This window comes from Culex pipiens, chromosome 3, assembly GCF_016801865.2.
Source record: "Culex pipiens pallens isolate TS chromosome 3, TS_CPP_V2, whole genome shotgun sequence".
NCBI classification, from domain to species: domain Eukaryota; kingdom Metazoa; phylum Arthropoda; class Insecta; order Diptera; family Culicidae; genus Culex; species Culex pipiens.
Window position 1 is genome coordinate 36,711,098 of NC_068939.1, and position 17,883 is coordinate 36,728,980.

At 35.5% G+C, this 17,883-nt stretch overlaps 1 protein-coding gene across 7 annotated transcripts in view; it reads right to left on the reverse strand.

The window, feature by feature from the left end:
• LOC120415778 (four and a half LIM domains protein 2) overlaps positions 1-17,883 on the reverse strand; it is a 306,724-nt gene that overhangs the window by 31,407 nt on the left and 257,434 nt on the right. The window contains exon 1 of one of the 7 annotated variants that reach the window (XM_039577404.2): positions 8,384-8,839. The exons of the other annotated variants lie outside the window; for them this stretch is intronic. Coding sequence (XP_039433338.1) covers positions 8,384-8,565 — 182 coding nt within the window. The 5' untranslated portion in view covers positions 8,566-8,839. Of the gene's footprint in view, positions 1-8,383; positions 8,840-17,883 lie in introns of those variants that run through there. 7 annotated transcript variants of the gene reach the window in all.

The following is a 17,883-nucleotide window of genomic DNA, read 5'->3' on the forward strand; positions in this document are numbered from 1 at the left end:
CGCTTTGCGCAAAGTGAGGACTAAACCAATCGTTCCCAAACTTTGGGGAGTTGTTTAGGACCCCAAAAGGAACTGAAAAATTGCTGTGCTCGCTAAATTTGGACAACTTTATTTTTTTCCATACAACCATATTACACCCTAGTTTGCATGGTGTTTTTCCAACGGAAAATTAGTGACGGCCGGCGGCCAGTCAGTCAGTCAGTCGGGAAAAACTCGGTCATGACTATTCGTACTGATGGGTGGCAGGCTGGTGCCGAGTGCAAAAACAAACAAAAAATACATGCTTCAGTTTAAACAATTGAAGCGACGTTTTTTTTTAATTTTCTATTCATAATTTTTAAACGAATATTTCAAAGTCCAGGTTTCTTTTTTCTTGGATAAATATTTTTGACAAATTAAACAATCAAATAGATAAAACATAGAACTGCTTGCAATGAATTTAAATTTGATTGAAATGTCACCTCAAAAAGGTCAAACCCCAAAGAGCTGACCACATTTCAAACGGGCGCACACATAAGAGCGTTTCCCCACATAAATCAAGCCACCAATTGCATCGCCGCGTGATGCATCATTTAGTAGTTTGCATGTCGCAATGTCGAAATAAATCCCGAGCCCGAGCTTCAAGCCGGAAGCCATAAAGGCATAATGCATTCCGCAAACCGCATCGATGCCGATGATTTCGGCCATTAATCACCAAAACAATTTCCCGACCCGGTGGAGAGATTTCCTCCTCCACGTCAGAAAAAAAACATCATTCAAAATTTATTATAAGCACAATTTTCAGCCCACCCACGCACGCGTCCAGGTTTGCAGATAGTGTTCCAGCGAATTAACGATCAGTTAAGCCGCAAAATTAGCTCAAGTTACTGTTTTTTTTTCTTTTTAGAAAATCCAAGAAAATGTCCACCCCAAAAAACCTCAACGCAACTTGAAGCATGCTCGTGTGACGTCCGGGAAAACAACTTTTTCTCGTCTCATTTGACTTACTGACACCGTTTTTTTTTCGACAAAAATATAAACAAGCAGCTTGCGTGAGTTTTGAGTTGTGAGACTCACGGGCAACACCTGAGACTCGTCGTCGTCGTCGTCCGGATGGCGATGTGTGGGCCAGCGGACGCAGCTTGAAAATCTAATCTGGTTTGGCACAGCAAAGCGTTCAGTTTGGGAATTCAGCTGATTTTTTTTTCAAAGTTTTTAGTATGATGCTTAGATTAATGATTTCAGATGTTTCACATGATTTTTTTTAACTTGCAAATGAAAATACAGATTTTATTTTCAATTTTCTCTCGTTTATAATCGTCGCGTTTTAAGCTTTCCTTAACATTTTCTAACAGATTCGCAATTCGCAATTTCGCAATTTTCAGTGTAAGAACGGGCCTTGACCGATCTTATGCACTAGGTTCCCGACGAACACGCACTGCCCTTACACCTACATCTCACCCTTGCTCTGAGTCAGTACGAGCAACACGCTAGAACACGCTTTGAGTGTTCGTGCCAGGCATGCACACCTTCTTTTCCGGTTACGCATTTTAACTCGGCCGGGGGTGGTACATTACGTAGGGTTTGATGTAAGTATAAGCGCCTAACCATTTAACTTTCATTAAAACAAAAACTGTTTTATTTTTAGTTTGATTTCAAAAACTAGTTGTTATTTCACTGTGTATTGTTTTCTCCTGAAATCTTTCCTAGTGTTGAGTCGTGTTTATATGTTGCTATTTCTTTTGTCGCGGTGTTTTGTTACAATTTTTGGCCCTAAGCATGTTATAAAAGTTTACCAAAAATACAATAGTAATATTTGTGTCCTTTAACCATTCCATAAATTGAGTAAGGGCTCAAACCTCACTTGTTTGAAAAAAAGGGTGAAGATTGAAAACAATAGACAGTAACAGAGAATTTATTTTATAAAAATCAAGAATTAATAGTAAGAGAATGATGAGCGTATTTTAAAGAATAAAAATGAGAAGCTAGATGTATTAGATGTAAAATTAGACAATAGTTAATAAATAGAGATACAAAACAAGCTTAGATTATAGTAATGGTAATTTATAGGAAAGATAAAGAATTATTTTATTAAATAAATTCGCAATAAAATCAAAAAAGATTAGGCAAATGATAAATAGACTTGATATTACTAGTACATTAAGGAAAAGTATATTTTTAAGGAAAAAAAACAAAGTTTGTTACAGCAGTATCAATTGGTAAAAAAGAGTGGAAAAGCTTTGAGAGATAAGAGAATCAAAAGTTAGTAAAATCAAAATCAAATGATGGATATTAAATAGAAGAATCAGTGAAGAGAAGTGAGAATCAGTAGAGCAAAATAAAAATAGGAGATAGGTGGTAGCTGAGAATGAAGAGAAGAGAAACCCCGTTGTGCGATGTTTCAGGTACATCCACAGCAGTTGACTCAACATACTGCGAATCAAAACAATACCGTCTACAATCACAAATTACTTCCCTTTCCCACATTGTCGCGCCCCTTTCTTTCAGCCGTCTCGACTCTGACCCGCGGTGGTCAAAGGTTTACGATCCGTTTCCACAGGCCACCAGCTAGGTCATCATGAAAACCAAGCCAACGTGGAGGTAAGAAAATAGGACACTCGCAAGGAACCAGAGCTATACTGTTCTGATCAAGATAATTCGGATGATCTAACAGAACTACGGATGTAGTCAGTGACGCTCCTTCCAGGATGTTCCTTACGTGGACGTCAACCGAAGAGCACGCAACAAGGTCAGGTTGCATGCTCTTAGGTATCAATCCTTGGCCTGCAACATTTTCTAACAGATTGAGGTAAAATTGTTTTTTTCAACTTCATTTTTCTCATCTTCAGAAATTTGTAAGGTTATAACAATACTTTTTTTTCTTACCTTCTTTAATCTTCTTGTTTAAATATTTCTCAAAAATCAAAAAAACTGATTTGATTGGCAGAAAAGAACATTCCATTGAAAAATATTTAATAATAAACGTTTTCCGTAAAAAAGAGTGTTTGCAAATCTTTTTCGAAGTTTATGTTCCTCAAAATCTCACCTGCATCGAGGAGAGGGTGCAACAAAAACCATCCAAAAATTGTTTTGCTTGCTGTGTTGTTCATTATTCCTGGTACAAATTTTATTTAAAGTTTTTGTCACCCCTCCCCTTCAAAGTTGGTCTGGAAAATCAGAGGGCAAAAATGTTTTTTTTTCAAAGAACTTCAAAATGTCAATGAAATTTAAGTGTAGTTAGCTGAAATAAATTTAAAATGCATTCCCTGCGTTTAGAATCATTTTTAGCATGTTTCCAATTTTTTTTTGAATTTTTAAAATATTTCTATGTAAAATTCCACAAAAAGTTTTTTTTTTTCACTTAAAATTTGCAGATTTTTTAATCAACTTTTTTTTCACAAAAACTCAATTTCCCAAAATACAGATTTATTTATTTTCGAGATTTTTTTATATGTTTTAGAGGACAAAAACCGCAACTTTTGAGCCATAGAGAAACATGGTCAAAAAATCTGCCGCCGAGTTGTAATTTTTTGAAAAAATAGTGATTTTTGGAAAAAAACAAAATTTCATGCTAAAACAAATTTGATGTATTTCTTTAATGTAAAATTGAATTTCCAATCGAAAAGTACTTCACAGATTTTTTGATTAAGGGCTCTGTTTTCAAGATTAAATCACCGAATGTTTGATTTTAGCGAAATATTTGCAGTTTTTCGATTTTAAAAAATAGTGACCATGAGTGACCATTTCTAAAAATATTTTTTTTTTAAAGTTTAGAAAATTTGTTATAAAGTTGTCTAAGAGACATTTAAAATTAGACCTCTGGTTGCTGAAATACAGCGGTTTAAAGGAAAAGAAGCACAAAAATTGATGTTATCGAACTCTCGCGCTCGCCCAAAAAGCCCACAATTTTCAATGTTATAAAATGAAACAGTTGTGAAATTTTCCGATCTTTTGGACAAAAATATTTAAAAAAATGAAATCAAGACTAGCATTTTAAATTAGCGAAATATTAAATGTTTGGCCCTTTTAAAATGTTAGTCTTGATTTAAAAAATTTCAAAATATTTTTTTTGAAAATATCGGAAAATTTCACGAATGAAATTTTTATGTATTTTGCAAAAAAGCAAAAACACACATCCCCAACTAATTATTAACGTTTGCATGTGTTGTAAATTATCTTCACCTTTTTTTCACTTTTTTTTCTTAAGAATTTTATTCTATTTCTTGTTTTGAATTTTAATTAAAAGCCTTTAGCATTTTTGATAAGTGGAACAATCTACATATTGAAGAAATATTTCAAAACTAAAAATATTCCCGTTTAGACCAAAATTGAGCTCATTTACAAACACTTAGAATTTTTGTTCGCAAAACATTTGAAAAATTGTTAGAACTTATAGTTGACTTGCTGCATTTTGAACCATTTAATCTTTGAACAAAAAAAGTTTAATATTACACCAGAAACTGTAAAAAGTGCAGGGATCAAGTCTCTCTAAAGTATTTTTTTTCTCTAAACCATTTATTGCAAAAAAAGTTGACAACATAATGAAAAAAGTTTAATTTTGGAACGTTGATAATTTAAAATTGTGTAAATTTACCAGAGCGTCCAATTTCCCGTCCCGGGAAAAAAATTCCCGGGAATTCCCGGGATTTCCCGGATAAAAATATTTCCCGTTTCCCGGGAAATATGTCAATTTCCCGGGAATTCCCGAAATACATGCGGAAGTATACATTTGCCTGCCTTTTTTGGCACCAATGTTTTGAAAATTCATACAAAAAATTTTAATTACATAACCTGATTTGATTTTATTCACTTCAATCTGCTGTTCATATTGAACTAATCAGTTTGTCTGTTAATTTCATATCAAGGTTGAATGCAGATAGTATTTATTTTTGAAGCATTCATAACTAGGAATATTGTTTGCTTATATGTTGGGCAACAACAATTTCGCTATTATTTTGACAAGGTTTCATCCATAAAGTATGAATAGTATGGATGACGCCCAACCTATTTTAACGATTTTTTTGTTATATCATTTGAAAATAAGATATTTACCTCTTCCGGCCAAGATCAAAATTGAAATTTGTTCAGCATTTTTGTTTACCTTGACCAAATTGGATGAAAACTGAATTGATATAATACAATTTTTCAAAAAGGGTTATGCTAGAAGAATTTGTTTAAAGTATTTCGAGAAATTATAATTTGAAGATATAAATTAATGATGCACGTGATCGTCCAAGGGCGTTAGAGGGTTAATTATGAAAAAAATGTCGTTTAATGTCAACCACTTTTACACTTTGTAAATTATTTTAATCTAATTAATTTATTAGGCCATATAACCATTTACCTAAAATCATACCATAAATGAAACCATGAAAAATCATAAAAAAAACGAAAATGAAATTTATCAAAGAATGCAACCAAATTTCAAGAACTCGCTTCAAATATCTAAAAATTTTGAGTTGTGATTGTTTTTTTTTTCTTTTCAGCTTTATGGTCACTGAGACAAATTTAAAAGCAATTTTTTGCAATTCCGTCGTGAAACTACTTACTTTTCCTGTCATTCTTGAACGACGAAACAGCCTACTTTTCGGAATAAAAAATAACAGAATCGAATAGTAACCCATTTCATTTGTTTTGCACTGAAATGGATGCTGAAAAGTTGAACTTTTCAGCACTTGTTAGGAAAAGTAATACTTTTTAACATTTTTTTGATTTGAACGATTCATTGACTTAATGCATGGACATTTGTCCTATAATTCTGTCCAAAGGGTGTTTTTCGGAATTGCAAAAAACGTTGTATGGAACTCGTTGCAAAACTTGATTTTTCATCACTCGTCGTATTTATCTAACTCGGTAAACCTCGTTAGATAAATGTACGACTCGTGCTGAAAAAATCCTCTTTTTGCAACTTGTTGCATAAACTACTATTATGGTTGTGGAGCATAGATTTTCACTGTCCACTTTGATTAAAAAAATACTTCTCAACATATTTTTTACTTGATACGATTTGAAAGACAGCATTAACAATTATAATTTTTATATATTTTCTCAAAGTTGCTTGATTTTTTACAAGCAATCAAGCCATTAATTGACCCTCACACTCATTTTGACCATTAAAGTTACTGTTCTATACAATTTTGTTGCAAAATGTTGATCAGAAACAGGATCTGAATAATTTTCGTTAAATTTCAAATTTCCGGGATTTCCTGGGAAATTTGTTGAAAATTTCCCGTTTCCCGGGAATTCTGTAACCCCGGGAAATTGGACGCTCTAAAATTTACCTAAACTAATGTGTAAAATATTGAAATTCAACAGAAATTGACAATAATTTCACCTTTTGACATTGTTTCGACACTTAGTTTTTGATTGTATAGTTTCTATTGAATTTCACTATTTCATACGATATTTCAGACAAAGATTCACAACAATTCTACCAACAGAATAACAACCATCCAAAATTATTTTTTTGCTGTGAAGTTTATCAAACAATCTTTGGATACAAAATAATATTTGCAAAAAAAAAAAACTAAGAAAAAAGATTTATTCGAGATCTGCAAGCAGTTTATCATCTTTGATTTTATTTTTCATGCGTTCAAAATATGATTGAGTGTTTAAGCAAAATCTCTGATTTCTCAACTAAAGATCCTATGCAATCCAAATCTCGTCAAGATGCTTTAAATCTTTAAATTAATCTAAAATTTCCGTTTTGTACTACACAGAATAAACAATTATGATGATATCCATCAGAAAATAATGACAGATTTTGCGAAAAAAAAACTGGTCAATTATTACCAGTTTCTCATAAATTTTCATCAGGTTCATTTTTTGACACATTTTTTAAGTTAAATTTCCCAAAAAAGTGATAATTTCAACCAACCTAATTTTCAAACATCCAAAATTCAACTTTTTTTTACTCGTTAAAATTATGTCAAAATGATCTGAAAGAAGAAGTCTTGTTTTTAAGGTCACTGAATTGAAACTTCAGTGTTTACAAATGTTGATTTTTTTGTTCGACGACATAAATTTTGGCTTTTGAAGAAGTATTTTCATTATCTTTAATGTTTTGCAGACGGAATTTTGCAAATCGTTTCTAATAGTTGATACTTTTTGGTAGTTGATACTTTTTGGTAACGATTGTTCTGTCTCTTTTAAAGTTATGAAAATCATCACTTATCATTGATTGTCAACCAGGAGGTCAAAGATTGCTTCACAACATTTTAGAAATTTTTGAACATACTTTGTTTATAACAAAAATGTATATGCAAATGCTGACGATTTTTGATGTAAAAAAATGTAAAATGGAACTTAATACAGAGTATTTTAAAATGATGATAAATTTTCTTTGATAATGATTGAATTTACCATAAGATTTCAAAAATAATCAGTTTTGGAAAATATGCGAAACGTACAGAAGTATTTATCATCAGCTTTACCATAACAGTGATGACATTTCTCTTCAACAACCCCGCAAATGAAGCTCAAATAAATCGATCACTTCCAACGTTCAACTTCACCCCGGCTCCCATATAAAGCTAATTGCCGTCGCAGTTCGACTTAATCGACAAAATTGATTGGTCGCCTGTTCTCTTGCGCGTTCGCTGATCAAACCAGCCGAATATAAATCATTGTTTTGTTCATCCTCTCCATTAGGAAGTGTGTGCAATGCAACTACACTGTCTCGAGACCTTCCCGACCATCATCATCGCGCAGCACAAGTTCCAAATATAGTTTGCTGCAAACACACGCAGCTGACTCCAGAAAACAACCGCGCGCGAGATAACAAAACTGTACGATGCACTTTGAGTCGATCGATCGCGGATGAGATCAGCGTGCAGCGTTCTCGAAAGTAAGGGAAAATAAACATTTTACCAGTTTTCCTTTTTTTCGCACTTGATAGGGTGTCCAGTTGTTTGTGTTGTGCTTAACAACTTTGTTGAAGACTCCAAAGTGATTCGAGTTTATTCGGCAAAGTTATTAGAGATGCGATGAAATCAGACAGAATTCATCGCATCAGAAAAGACTTTGCCGGATCTAATCGAATCACTCTCCGTCTTATGACAACTTCAACTTGAACAACGCCACCTGGTGACAAAATACCGATGCGATGTTTTCTTGAACACCCTAGCACGAAAAATGGGCGATCATTTCTCACGCCATCCCGATCATTACTCATCCTCGCGAACTGCTCGTTGTCGATCGTCGCAGCAGAACTTACGACCAGATCTTGATCAAGATCAAGCGTCTAAATCACACTTAAGCCGCTTATCTTCGGCGACGGGAAAGGACCGCGGACCTTATCCGGAAGGGGTGTCAAAACGGTCGTAATCCGGGAGTCCTTCTTTGGGATCGTCGATCTCTCTCTCTCTCGCTCCAACAAGGTCGCCACCGAGTCGTTCCAGTTTACCCCTTGTCCTCGATGGCGTTGGCCTGGCCGCCCAGCGTCTGGTAGTCGGTCTGCTCCATCTCGGTGATGGTGACCTCGCCGGTCGCGTCCGACGATTCCCGGCGCTTGGTCGTGGTCTTCTTCACCTTGCGCGTCTTCTTGACCTCCACGGTCTGGGTGCGCATCACATCGACATCGGCCATTTTTTTTCCTTTCTAAGCTGATTGATCGATTCTTAAACACGAGTAACTAATCGTAACTGGTAGCAGCAGAAGGTAGCAGGAGAGGAATAACACTCGCGATCACTTCTGGATCTTCTGAACTCTGAAATCTCACGGAACTAAACGCGCGGCCCGGCGGTTTGAAAGCTAGAACTTGAACGGCTTCTAGAGAGCGGAAAAATATAATTTTTCAGAGGGAATATAGAGCTAGCAGCTAAGCCAGTAGCAAACTGTAGCGCCTCGACGGTCGAATTTGATCTCGATCTCTGCGACTTGTCGACTTGTTTTTGTTGTTGCTGGCTGCTGTGCACGGCATTTGCTTGGCGTTTGCTCACAACACCAACAAAAACGGCGACGGGCCGTCCTTCCAGAGAGGGAGTTTTGGGCGGCTCTCCCCTAACGGCGGCGTTCTTTTCGGTTTTCTTGGGGTCGTCTGCGAAATTCGTTTAGCGGATTCACAGCCCAGACGTCATCGAGGAAAATGCGCGCGGTGTTGAGAGCGATGACGTAGAGAGAGAAACAGCGGCGATGATCTTCGGATGCGAGTGGTGAAGAAATACAGACACACGTGGGTGTAAGTGTTTGTGTTTGACGAGTGATGACGTGTGGATGTACGCACGGAGAGGTGTTGTGTGCACTTGTTTGCGAGAAAAGGGAAAATTGGAAAATTTCAGGATTTGAACTCCCAGATTTTCGTATGCAGACTTAGTTTTTTTTTCGTGATATCGTGATTTTTGTTCACACTCATCAAGCTCAAATTTTAGGGAAAAATTGTCATTATTTAAATTCAATATCTAAAAAGTTTTTCCTTATTTAAAATGCTTAACCCACTCAGTAAAAAAATCATGGTAATATTACAATGTAATAAAAGGGCAATCGGCAACACTGAGCTATGTTGCATGCAGAGAAAAAAATGCAGATATCATTAATTTGCAAATTAAGAATATGTTGCAGTAACTGTAATTGAAGACACAGGCACCTGTAGATATACTTCGTAACATAGATGGCAGCCCAGCAATGAAAATCACGTTTTTAGTCTAAATTGATAGGTTACCTTCAACTTTTACACCTTCCAAATTAACACATATTGCAATGAAATGGGTGCTGAAAAGTTGAACTTTTCAACTCTTGTGTCGAAAAGTTACATTTTTCAATATGTTTTTTTGTCGTTGGATAAATGTACGACTCGTGCTGAAAAAATATGCTTTTTAGTTGCAAAAAGCTACTATTTTAGCATTCATTTGGCACTTTTAACGAAAATGACACTTAAATAAGGCCGATGCAAATATTTTTCAAAGTTTTTGTCCCTCGGCTCGGGCCGGGTTCGAGGGGGGGGGGCAAAAAAATAAAAAAATAAAAATGTTGAAATAACAAGCCATAGTTTCAACATTTGCACGGAAAAGGTGTTTAAAAATGTATTTTACACTAGTTCAGTTATTTTGCAATCATTAGTTTTCAAAAAATGTTAAATTTGACGAAAACCAAAATTTTAGCGAAAAAGAACTTTTTGCGATAATAAACATCGAAAATTTTCAAAAATTCAAATGATTTTTAAATCAACCGAAACATGCTAAAAATGATTCTAAGCGCAGGGGAATGCATTCAAAATTAATTTCAACTGATTGCACTTAAATTTTCATTGAAATATTAGAGTTTTTTGAAAAAATATTTTTTTTGCCCCCTGATTTTTCGAGCCAACTTTGAAGGGGGGGGGGGGGGGCAAAAACCTAAAATAAAATTTGTACCAGCCTAAACGGAAAAACAAATGTTGAAATGAAAAATTCCAATTCAGAGGATGTTTACCGACAATGTAAAAAATGCTGCATTCCACTAGATTTTGGAAACTTGTTTGTTCAGCACTCGTGGTTTGAGTTGATAAAAGTTCAACTTTTTAAACCAAGCAAACAACAATGCTTAAAAACGAGAGCGAAGTAATTAAGTTCCCTTGAATTGATACTTTTTTTCCAAATAAGTGGGGAGAAAATAAATGGTAAATTTGAAGCCGATTTCCAAAATTTTGTAGAAAAAAACTAACACGAAATGCTTGCACCACTGCCGAAATTTTTGTGAAATATAGTAGAATTTACGAAATATCTAACCAAATTTTAAGGATCATTCCCAATCGGCCATTTGGCGGCAATTTTTGTTTTAGAAAATCATTCAAATCTTGATTCAGACTGTTTCAATCAAAAAATGGTTTTATTTGTGATTTTCATTACATTTTACATATAGTAATTATTTTTTCATTTCAATTTACTATTTCTGAATCCTGAATTCAGAATCATCATTGACAGTCATTGCCCCAAAAGTGAAAGACACCATCTACCACCTTAACAAACGACTGCTAAAATATTTCAATGATTAGTTTTGGAATAATATTTTGACTCTCTTTTTTCTGAGATTTATTTTTGTTTTAAGCATCATTTGTTTTTCTTGCATCATTTCTGGTATTTAAATTTGCATTTATGTTGTTTTGTTTTTGGTTTTTATTGGTAGTTTTGTCTCTGCTGTACAAACTTCAATAATTAGGTTTATTTTTGCCTATTTGAATACAGTTTTGCATAAATTTTTCGGTCGCTTTCTCGATTTTTAAGAAATTTTTTCATTGTTTTTGCCTTACAATGAAAACATTTGCATTTAAATGGTAAAAAGAGAGGCAAAGTCTGGATCAATACAATTATTAATGTATACTTATTTTTACTTAAAATACTTATTGAAAGATGTTTGTATATATAAAAGTTTTAGATGACCCTTAAAAAAATTTAACACTGGCAAAATCGGTTTGCCACACTTCCATAAAATCCAGAAATTGTATGTAGTTTGCACAAAGAATTTGAGCAAACCTTCAAAAATCAGTTTGTTGAACTTGGCAATTCAGAGTTAAGTTTTAGAGAAAAGTGATGTTCGGGGCACTTTTAGAACTGAAAAAAAATTTTGACAATTCAATTTCAACCAAGCAAGTTACAGCCATTTTAAGGTAGAAAAGATGCATTTTTAAAACATAAATATCTCGAGAAGGCGAAGGTCCAATTTCAAGGTAGCATTCAACAGAGAGATCCAGCACTACAAACGCTGAAAACATCTCATAGGTGTTTTTCTTTAAACTCGAGATATCTTCATTTGAAAAAGTCTTATTTTCAAGAGAAAACCATACGGGACCACCCTAACGAAATTCGAAAATTGTCCAAAAACATGTTTTCCATGTAATTTTGCCCGCTGAATCTGAATCTGCCCTCAGAATTGAGCCAAAGTGTCAAAAAATCTATTTTTGGTCATATTTTGAGTTTTTTTTTGTAATATCCGATAAAAAACCATTTTTGACCTAAAAAAGCACCAATTTATCAATAAATTTTTGGTCATTAAAAAGCATTTTAACATTCTTGGAAAAAAATGGTTTTGACCAATCCACAGTGGTCCAGATCTTAAAAATAAGAGGAAAATTGATTTTTCGAAAAATTGTGAAGTTTTGGAGCTTTGGTGTCTTCAGAAGAGTTATTGCAAATAGAAAGGGGCAACTTTTGGTTTGGTTGAAAATTAGGGTGGTTCACGATTAGGGTGACTTTGAAAATCTAACTTTTCAGGAATATTTTTGGGAATTTTTTCGTCTTTTAAAAAGTTGTTGGGTTTGCCTATCCAAGCAACTTTGTCGAAGAACAATTTTATTATTTGACAAGTCAATTTGGACTTAAGGATCAAAAGTAACAGCAATTTTAAGTTAAAAAAGATGCATTTTAAAACATAAATATCTCGAAGAGGCGCAGGCCAAATTTCAAGCGCCAGGTTGCATTCGAAAAAGGAGATCCAGCTCCAAAAACGCTGAAAAAATTCAGAGGAGTTTTTCTTTAAACTCGAGATATCTTCATTTAAGAGTAGTGCGGTGCCTGTGTGGACGCGCAGTCCTGTTTTTTCGTGTTATTTTCCGTCTCTTTTGTGTCGCTGTTCGAGTGCATGGGGTGATTGGTCATTATAAATAAATAATGGCATCAGTAGTGCGGTGCCTGTGTGGACGCGCAGTCCTGTTTTTTCGTGTTATTTTCCATCTCTTTTGTGTCGCTATTTGTGTACATGGGGTGATTGGTCTTCTTCTTCTTATTTTTTCTTTATTTTTAGTTCGCGCGTTCGTTGGCCAATGAGTTTATTTTTGTTCTCTTTACATAGTTTTCGATAGAAACGATCCGAATTCTTTTTTTTTTTTGAGCAAGCAAGTCGTATTGCTGGATTAAGTCCTTTCTATATCATCGATGATCGGAAGGCACGCCGACGAATATGTTTAAAGGCTTATGATATAAAATCATTTTAATGAATAAAGCCCTTCTTACATCACCGTTGATCGGAAGGCACGCCGACGAAGAATTTCTGGAGGATCGCGGTCGAATTAATACTATATTTAAAATTCTAGATAGCTATCTTTCGGATTCGATTGTGAGTAGCGGGACTTCGCGGTTACTATGCAACGTGTTTTTTGGAGTCTTTTTATATTTTAAATTTATAAGTCCTTCTTTTATCATCGTTGATAGGAAGGCACGCCGCCGGTTAAGTTCGTTTAAGTTATTGTTTTAATTTCATTACAATCGGTTACGTGGTGTCCTGTTTTCTTTTCGTTTATATTCGTTGATCGTAATAATTTATTCCAACTGGCAGCTTTAGTATTAATTCATCTACTATTTTTGACATTTGCTCGCGTTATCTTAATTGTACCAACAGTAAAAATATACTGATAAGTCCAGCCCATAGCACTGCTGCTCGGCTGGCACGCGTTCGATAAAAAAAACTTTTTAAATGATCAATTATCTATCTTTCCGCAGCCGGCTGCCTAAGATTTAAAATTTTCAACCGATAAACAAAATGCTCATGGTCACATCACTGCCACTCGTGAATCCTGACCTCATACCCATCTACTAACCCCCTCAAAACTCATGTGATACTTTGTCGGAGAAGCAGTCGATTGGGCGGTCTCTATCACTCAAGTATCGGACTAACATTCCCATCCACTTCCCCGTGACCCTACCACTGGTCGTGGCCGGCGCCGGTATTGATCAGCATGATAGGGGCCTTTGAGAAGTTGCGAAGCGAGGAAAGATAGCACCCACTTATCTTCCACGGCTCGTGGATGTAACTTCTGGAGGTCCTGGTCAATAACGGAGTAGCAACTGCGGGTGGGCACCTATGCTTATGCATATGCTTATGCTTAAACTCGATATATCTTCATTTAAAAAGTTTAATTTTTAAGGGAAAACCATATGGGACCACCCCAACGAAATTCGAAAATTGTCCAAAAACATGTTTTCCTTGTAATTTTGCCCGCTGGATCTGAATCTGCCCTCAAAATTGAGCCAAAGTCGATTTTTGGAGTAAAATTGCACCAAATTATATGTAACTTTTATTGTCTACTTCAAGATTGAGGTTATTTGATTGAGCCTATCAACTTCTGAAAATGCACATTTCTTCAGGGATTTAAGTGACATGACATGACAAGAAAAAATACCCGCAGAACCTGTATAAATATTTGTTTTGCATATATTTTTTTGGAACGGGTTTTAAACTATTTTTTTAATAAAAATTTGAAACTATTGAAACGGAGCAAACATTTGCCTTCACCCTAAAACTACCACACATTTCCTGCTCACATTCCCACCTGCTAATTTTGATTCCCAGCAAAATGCCAACGGTTCATTCTTCCGAGAACTCATCTAGCACGTCTCCTAATGAAGTTGTTAGTTTTTCTGCCCTCGCGCGCGCCCGCCGAAACATTCCATCTCATGAAACTATATCCAAACGGCGGCGCCAAAGGGGAGAAAAGGGTTACGTAGTTTGCTATTTTTAGGTTCAAAAATTGCAATTTTGTTGCCCAGTCAGCCAGCAGCCGGTACATCGCACCGGGTGGATGCGTTTTCAGTGAGTCAAGTTTATTTTAAAAATGAACCATGATATTTTTGGTTTGAGAACGCGTAGGTGAGATCCATCTAGGCTAGAATCCCAGATGTTGGCCGTTAGTGAGAGTTTCCAGCCGAAATTTTTTTAAAATGCCTGTTGGAGCAGTAAAAAAACCAAGACCACACCTTTTTCCACGGATGCCTCTGAGTGTGAAAAGTCGGAGGAAAATCAAAACAAACCACACGACACGACGACGACGAACCGCTCCGAACCAGATGGTTTGGCAGTGCTGCCGAAAATGCGCTAAAATTAGCTCCGCCGTTGTTCCCAGACTGGTTGGCGTTCGGTCGTTACGAAGCAGCAACAGGGAGGCCGTTAGCCGTGACGTCAGGCCGTGCGCGTGCCGTTAAACGAGTCGCGTGCGGGATATTCGAGAGGAATTTCCCACCGTTTTCCCCCCGTAATTTGTGTGCGCGCGCTCTCTCTCTCGCTCAGTCTCAAACTCGAGACTTTTTCACACTAGCCTGAATTGAAAAATCGGCATTGCACACGACCCCAACAAGATGGGAAAGCGACTTCTTCTTTTGCGAATGAGCGAAAAAAGTGTGCATACGGGATTTTCTCAGACGTGAGATTTTTTTTTGCGCTTGGTGGAAATTTTATACTTTTGTTGATTTTTTTTTTCGTCAAACTCAATGACGATGATGAGGATTAATGATGGCTTTGGGCGGTGTTTTTTTTGTGTTGGGGGGAAAGTTTGTAAATATTATTTCAATTGCTGTTACGGGGGGGAAACCCGGGTGAGGTCGAGGGAGGAAAATAAAAGGGAAAATCGCGTCTTCTGTTTGAGATTTGAAGGATCTTCTAGTGAAGCGGGTTGATGAGCATTCCGCGCGCCTAATTGGTTGGGATTTTTAGCTGGGGTTTAGCTTATAGTCGCGGGGTCGTAATCGTATAATATGATCGCTTGACGTTTTTTGCTAGTTTACGATCGTGGCGGAAACTTGGAAGCGATTGGGAAGCTAAAGTTGTCAGCATGTTTCGCGGACCAAGGTTGATTGATGTGGTGAATTATGGCTAAATAAATAAAGGGAAGCAAGGATAAGTCTCTTGTTTGAAATACAAGATAGTTTACCAGTATTATTTTCATAACAACTTAAACGTAAATCTTGATTCTTATTGAGAGATAAGAAGAATTCTAGGAAATGTTCTCATTTGCAAAAAAATAGAAATTGAAATAACAAGCCATGGTATTAACATTTTAATTAAAAAAGAGTTTTAAATACATTTATTTTTTCATTAGTTTTCAAAATATCTATGTATTGGGGTAATTCTTCGCCAACTCACACAGCAGTTGCCAGGACCCCTCTTCGATTTGCGTGAAACTTTGTTCTAAGGGGTAACTTTTGTCCCTGATCCCGAATCCGAGGTCCGTTTTTTGATATCTCGTGACGGAGGGACTATACGACCCCTTCCATTTTTGAACATGCGAAAAAAGAGGTGTTTTTCAATACTTTGCAGCCTGAAACGGTGATGAGATAGAAATTTGGTGTCAAAGGGACTTTTATGTAAAATTAGACGCCCGATTTGATGGCGTACTCAGAATTCCGAAAAAACGTATTTTTCATCGAAAAAAAACACTAAAAACGTTTTAAAAATTCTCCCATATTCCGTTACTTGACTGTAAAAAAATTTGGAACATGTCATTTTTTACATTGACCATTAGAACAAAATTTTTCATTTTAAAATTTCGTGTTTTTTCTAACTTTGCAGGGTTATTTTTTAGAGTGTAACGATGTTCTACAAAGTTGTAGAGCAGACAATTACAAAAATTTTGATATATAGACATAAGGGGTTTGCTTATAAACATCACGAGTTATCGCGATTTTACGAAAAAAAGTTTTGAAAAAGTTACTTTTTGCATTCTAAAAAATAACCCTGCACAGATAGAAAAAACACACAATTTTAAAATGAAAAATTTTGTTCTAAATGAAAAAATTACCCTTCTGGGTCAATGTTGATTCGAAAAGTAAATTAACTTTTCCATAAAATGACATGTTCCCAAATTTTTTTTACAGTCAAGTAACGGAAAATGGGAGAATTTTGAAAACTTTTTTTAGTGTTTTTTTCGATGAAAATACATTTTTTCGGAATTCTGAGTACGTCATCAAATCGGGCGTCTAATTTTAAATCAAAGTCCCTTTGACACCAAATTTCTATCTCATCACCGTTTCAAGCTGCAAATTATTGAAAAACACCTCTTTTTTCGCATGTTCAAAAATGGAAGGGGTCGTACCGCCCCTCCGTCACGAGATATCAAAAAACGGACCTCGGATTCGTAATCAGGGACAAAAGTTACAAAAAATATTTGTTTGTAAGAAAATATTTGTTTGTAAGAAAATATTTTTTCCAAGATTTTTTAGAAGTTTATAATTATAATTATTTGTTCCATTTTTCCACATTCGACCTTTTGTCCTTTCGACGTTTTGTCCATTCGACCTTTTATCCACTTTCGACCTTTTGTCCATTCGACCTTATGTCTTTCGACCATTTGGCATTCGACCTTTTTTTCTTTCGACCTAATGTCTTTCGAACTTTTGTCGCACATCCGGGAATAAGATGTTTAGAATGCGTTTTTTTCTCGGAAATTCACAAAATATGTTAAAAGGAGCTCAAAAATCAAAGCAGGAAAATGCTTGGCAAATTGTTTTCAGTTGATTTAAAAAAAAAGTTTGGAAAATATTTGCAACGGTTTTACCTATATTTACAGAAAGTAAAATTCCCAAAAGCAATTTTTTATATAGTTTGGGATTAAAAAGACAAATTTTGAGTTTAAGGGTGCACAGCAACGAAGGAAGTTGTTGTCTTCTTATTTCAAAATTGTCAATCTTACGGACCCAATCCTGCAATAACGAGATTGTAAAATTTGTCAAACTTTGTTGTAAATTTCTTTGTGGGCAGTACTTTGGGATCATCCACAAACCACGTGGACACTTTTTTTTGGAAATCTCAACCCCCCCCCCCTCGTGGACAATTGTCCATATAAAAAAAAAACTTTTTTGTATGGAGCGTGGACAATCGCCATACCCCCCCCCCCCTAAAGTGTCCACGTGGTTTATGGATGGTCCCTTTAGGGGCTGAATAAAAAAATATTTCGATAGTACCCGTAGTTTTGAAGATACTAAAATGTCTGTAAAAAAAATCTGGTTGCAAAAGCTCTGGTTGATGTGCACCGTTAAAGAAAAGTTGATTATCCAATAAGATTGATAATGGTTCTTTGTTCTTTTCCTTTTATCCGCTGTATCACAGCAACTAGAGGTCAATCTACAATGATTCTAGATAAATTTATAAAAAAAATCTGATCTCTTTCGAAAAAAAGTGACAACAGAAAAAAAAATGAAAACTGTGTTTTTGGTAAAAATACGT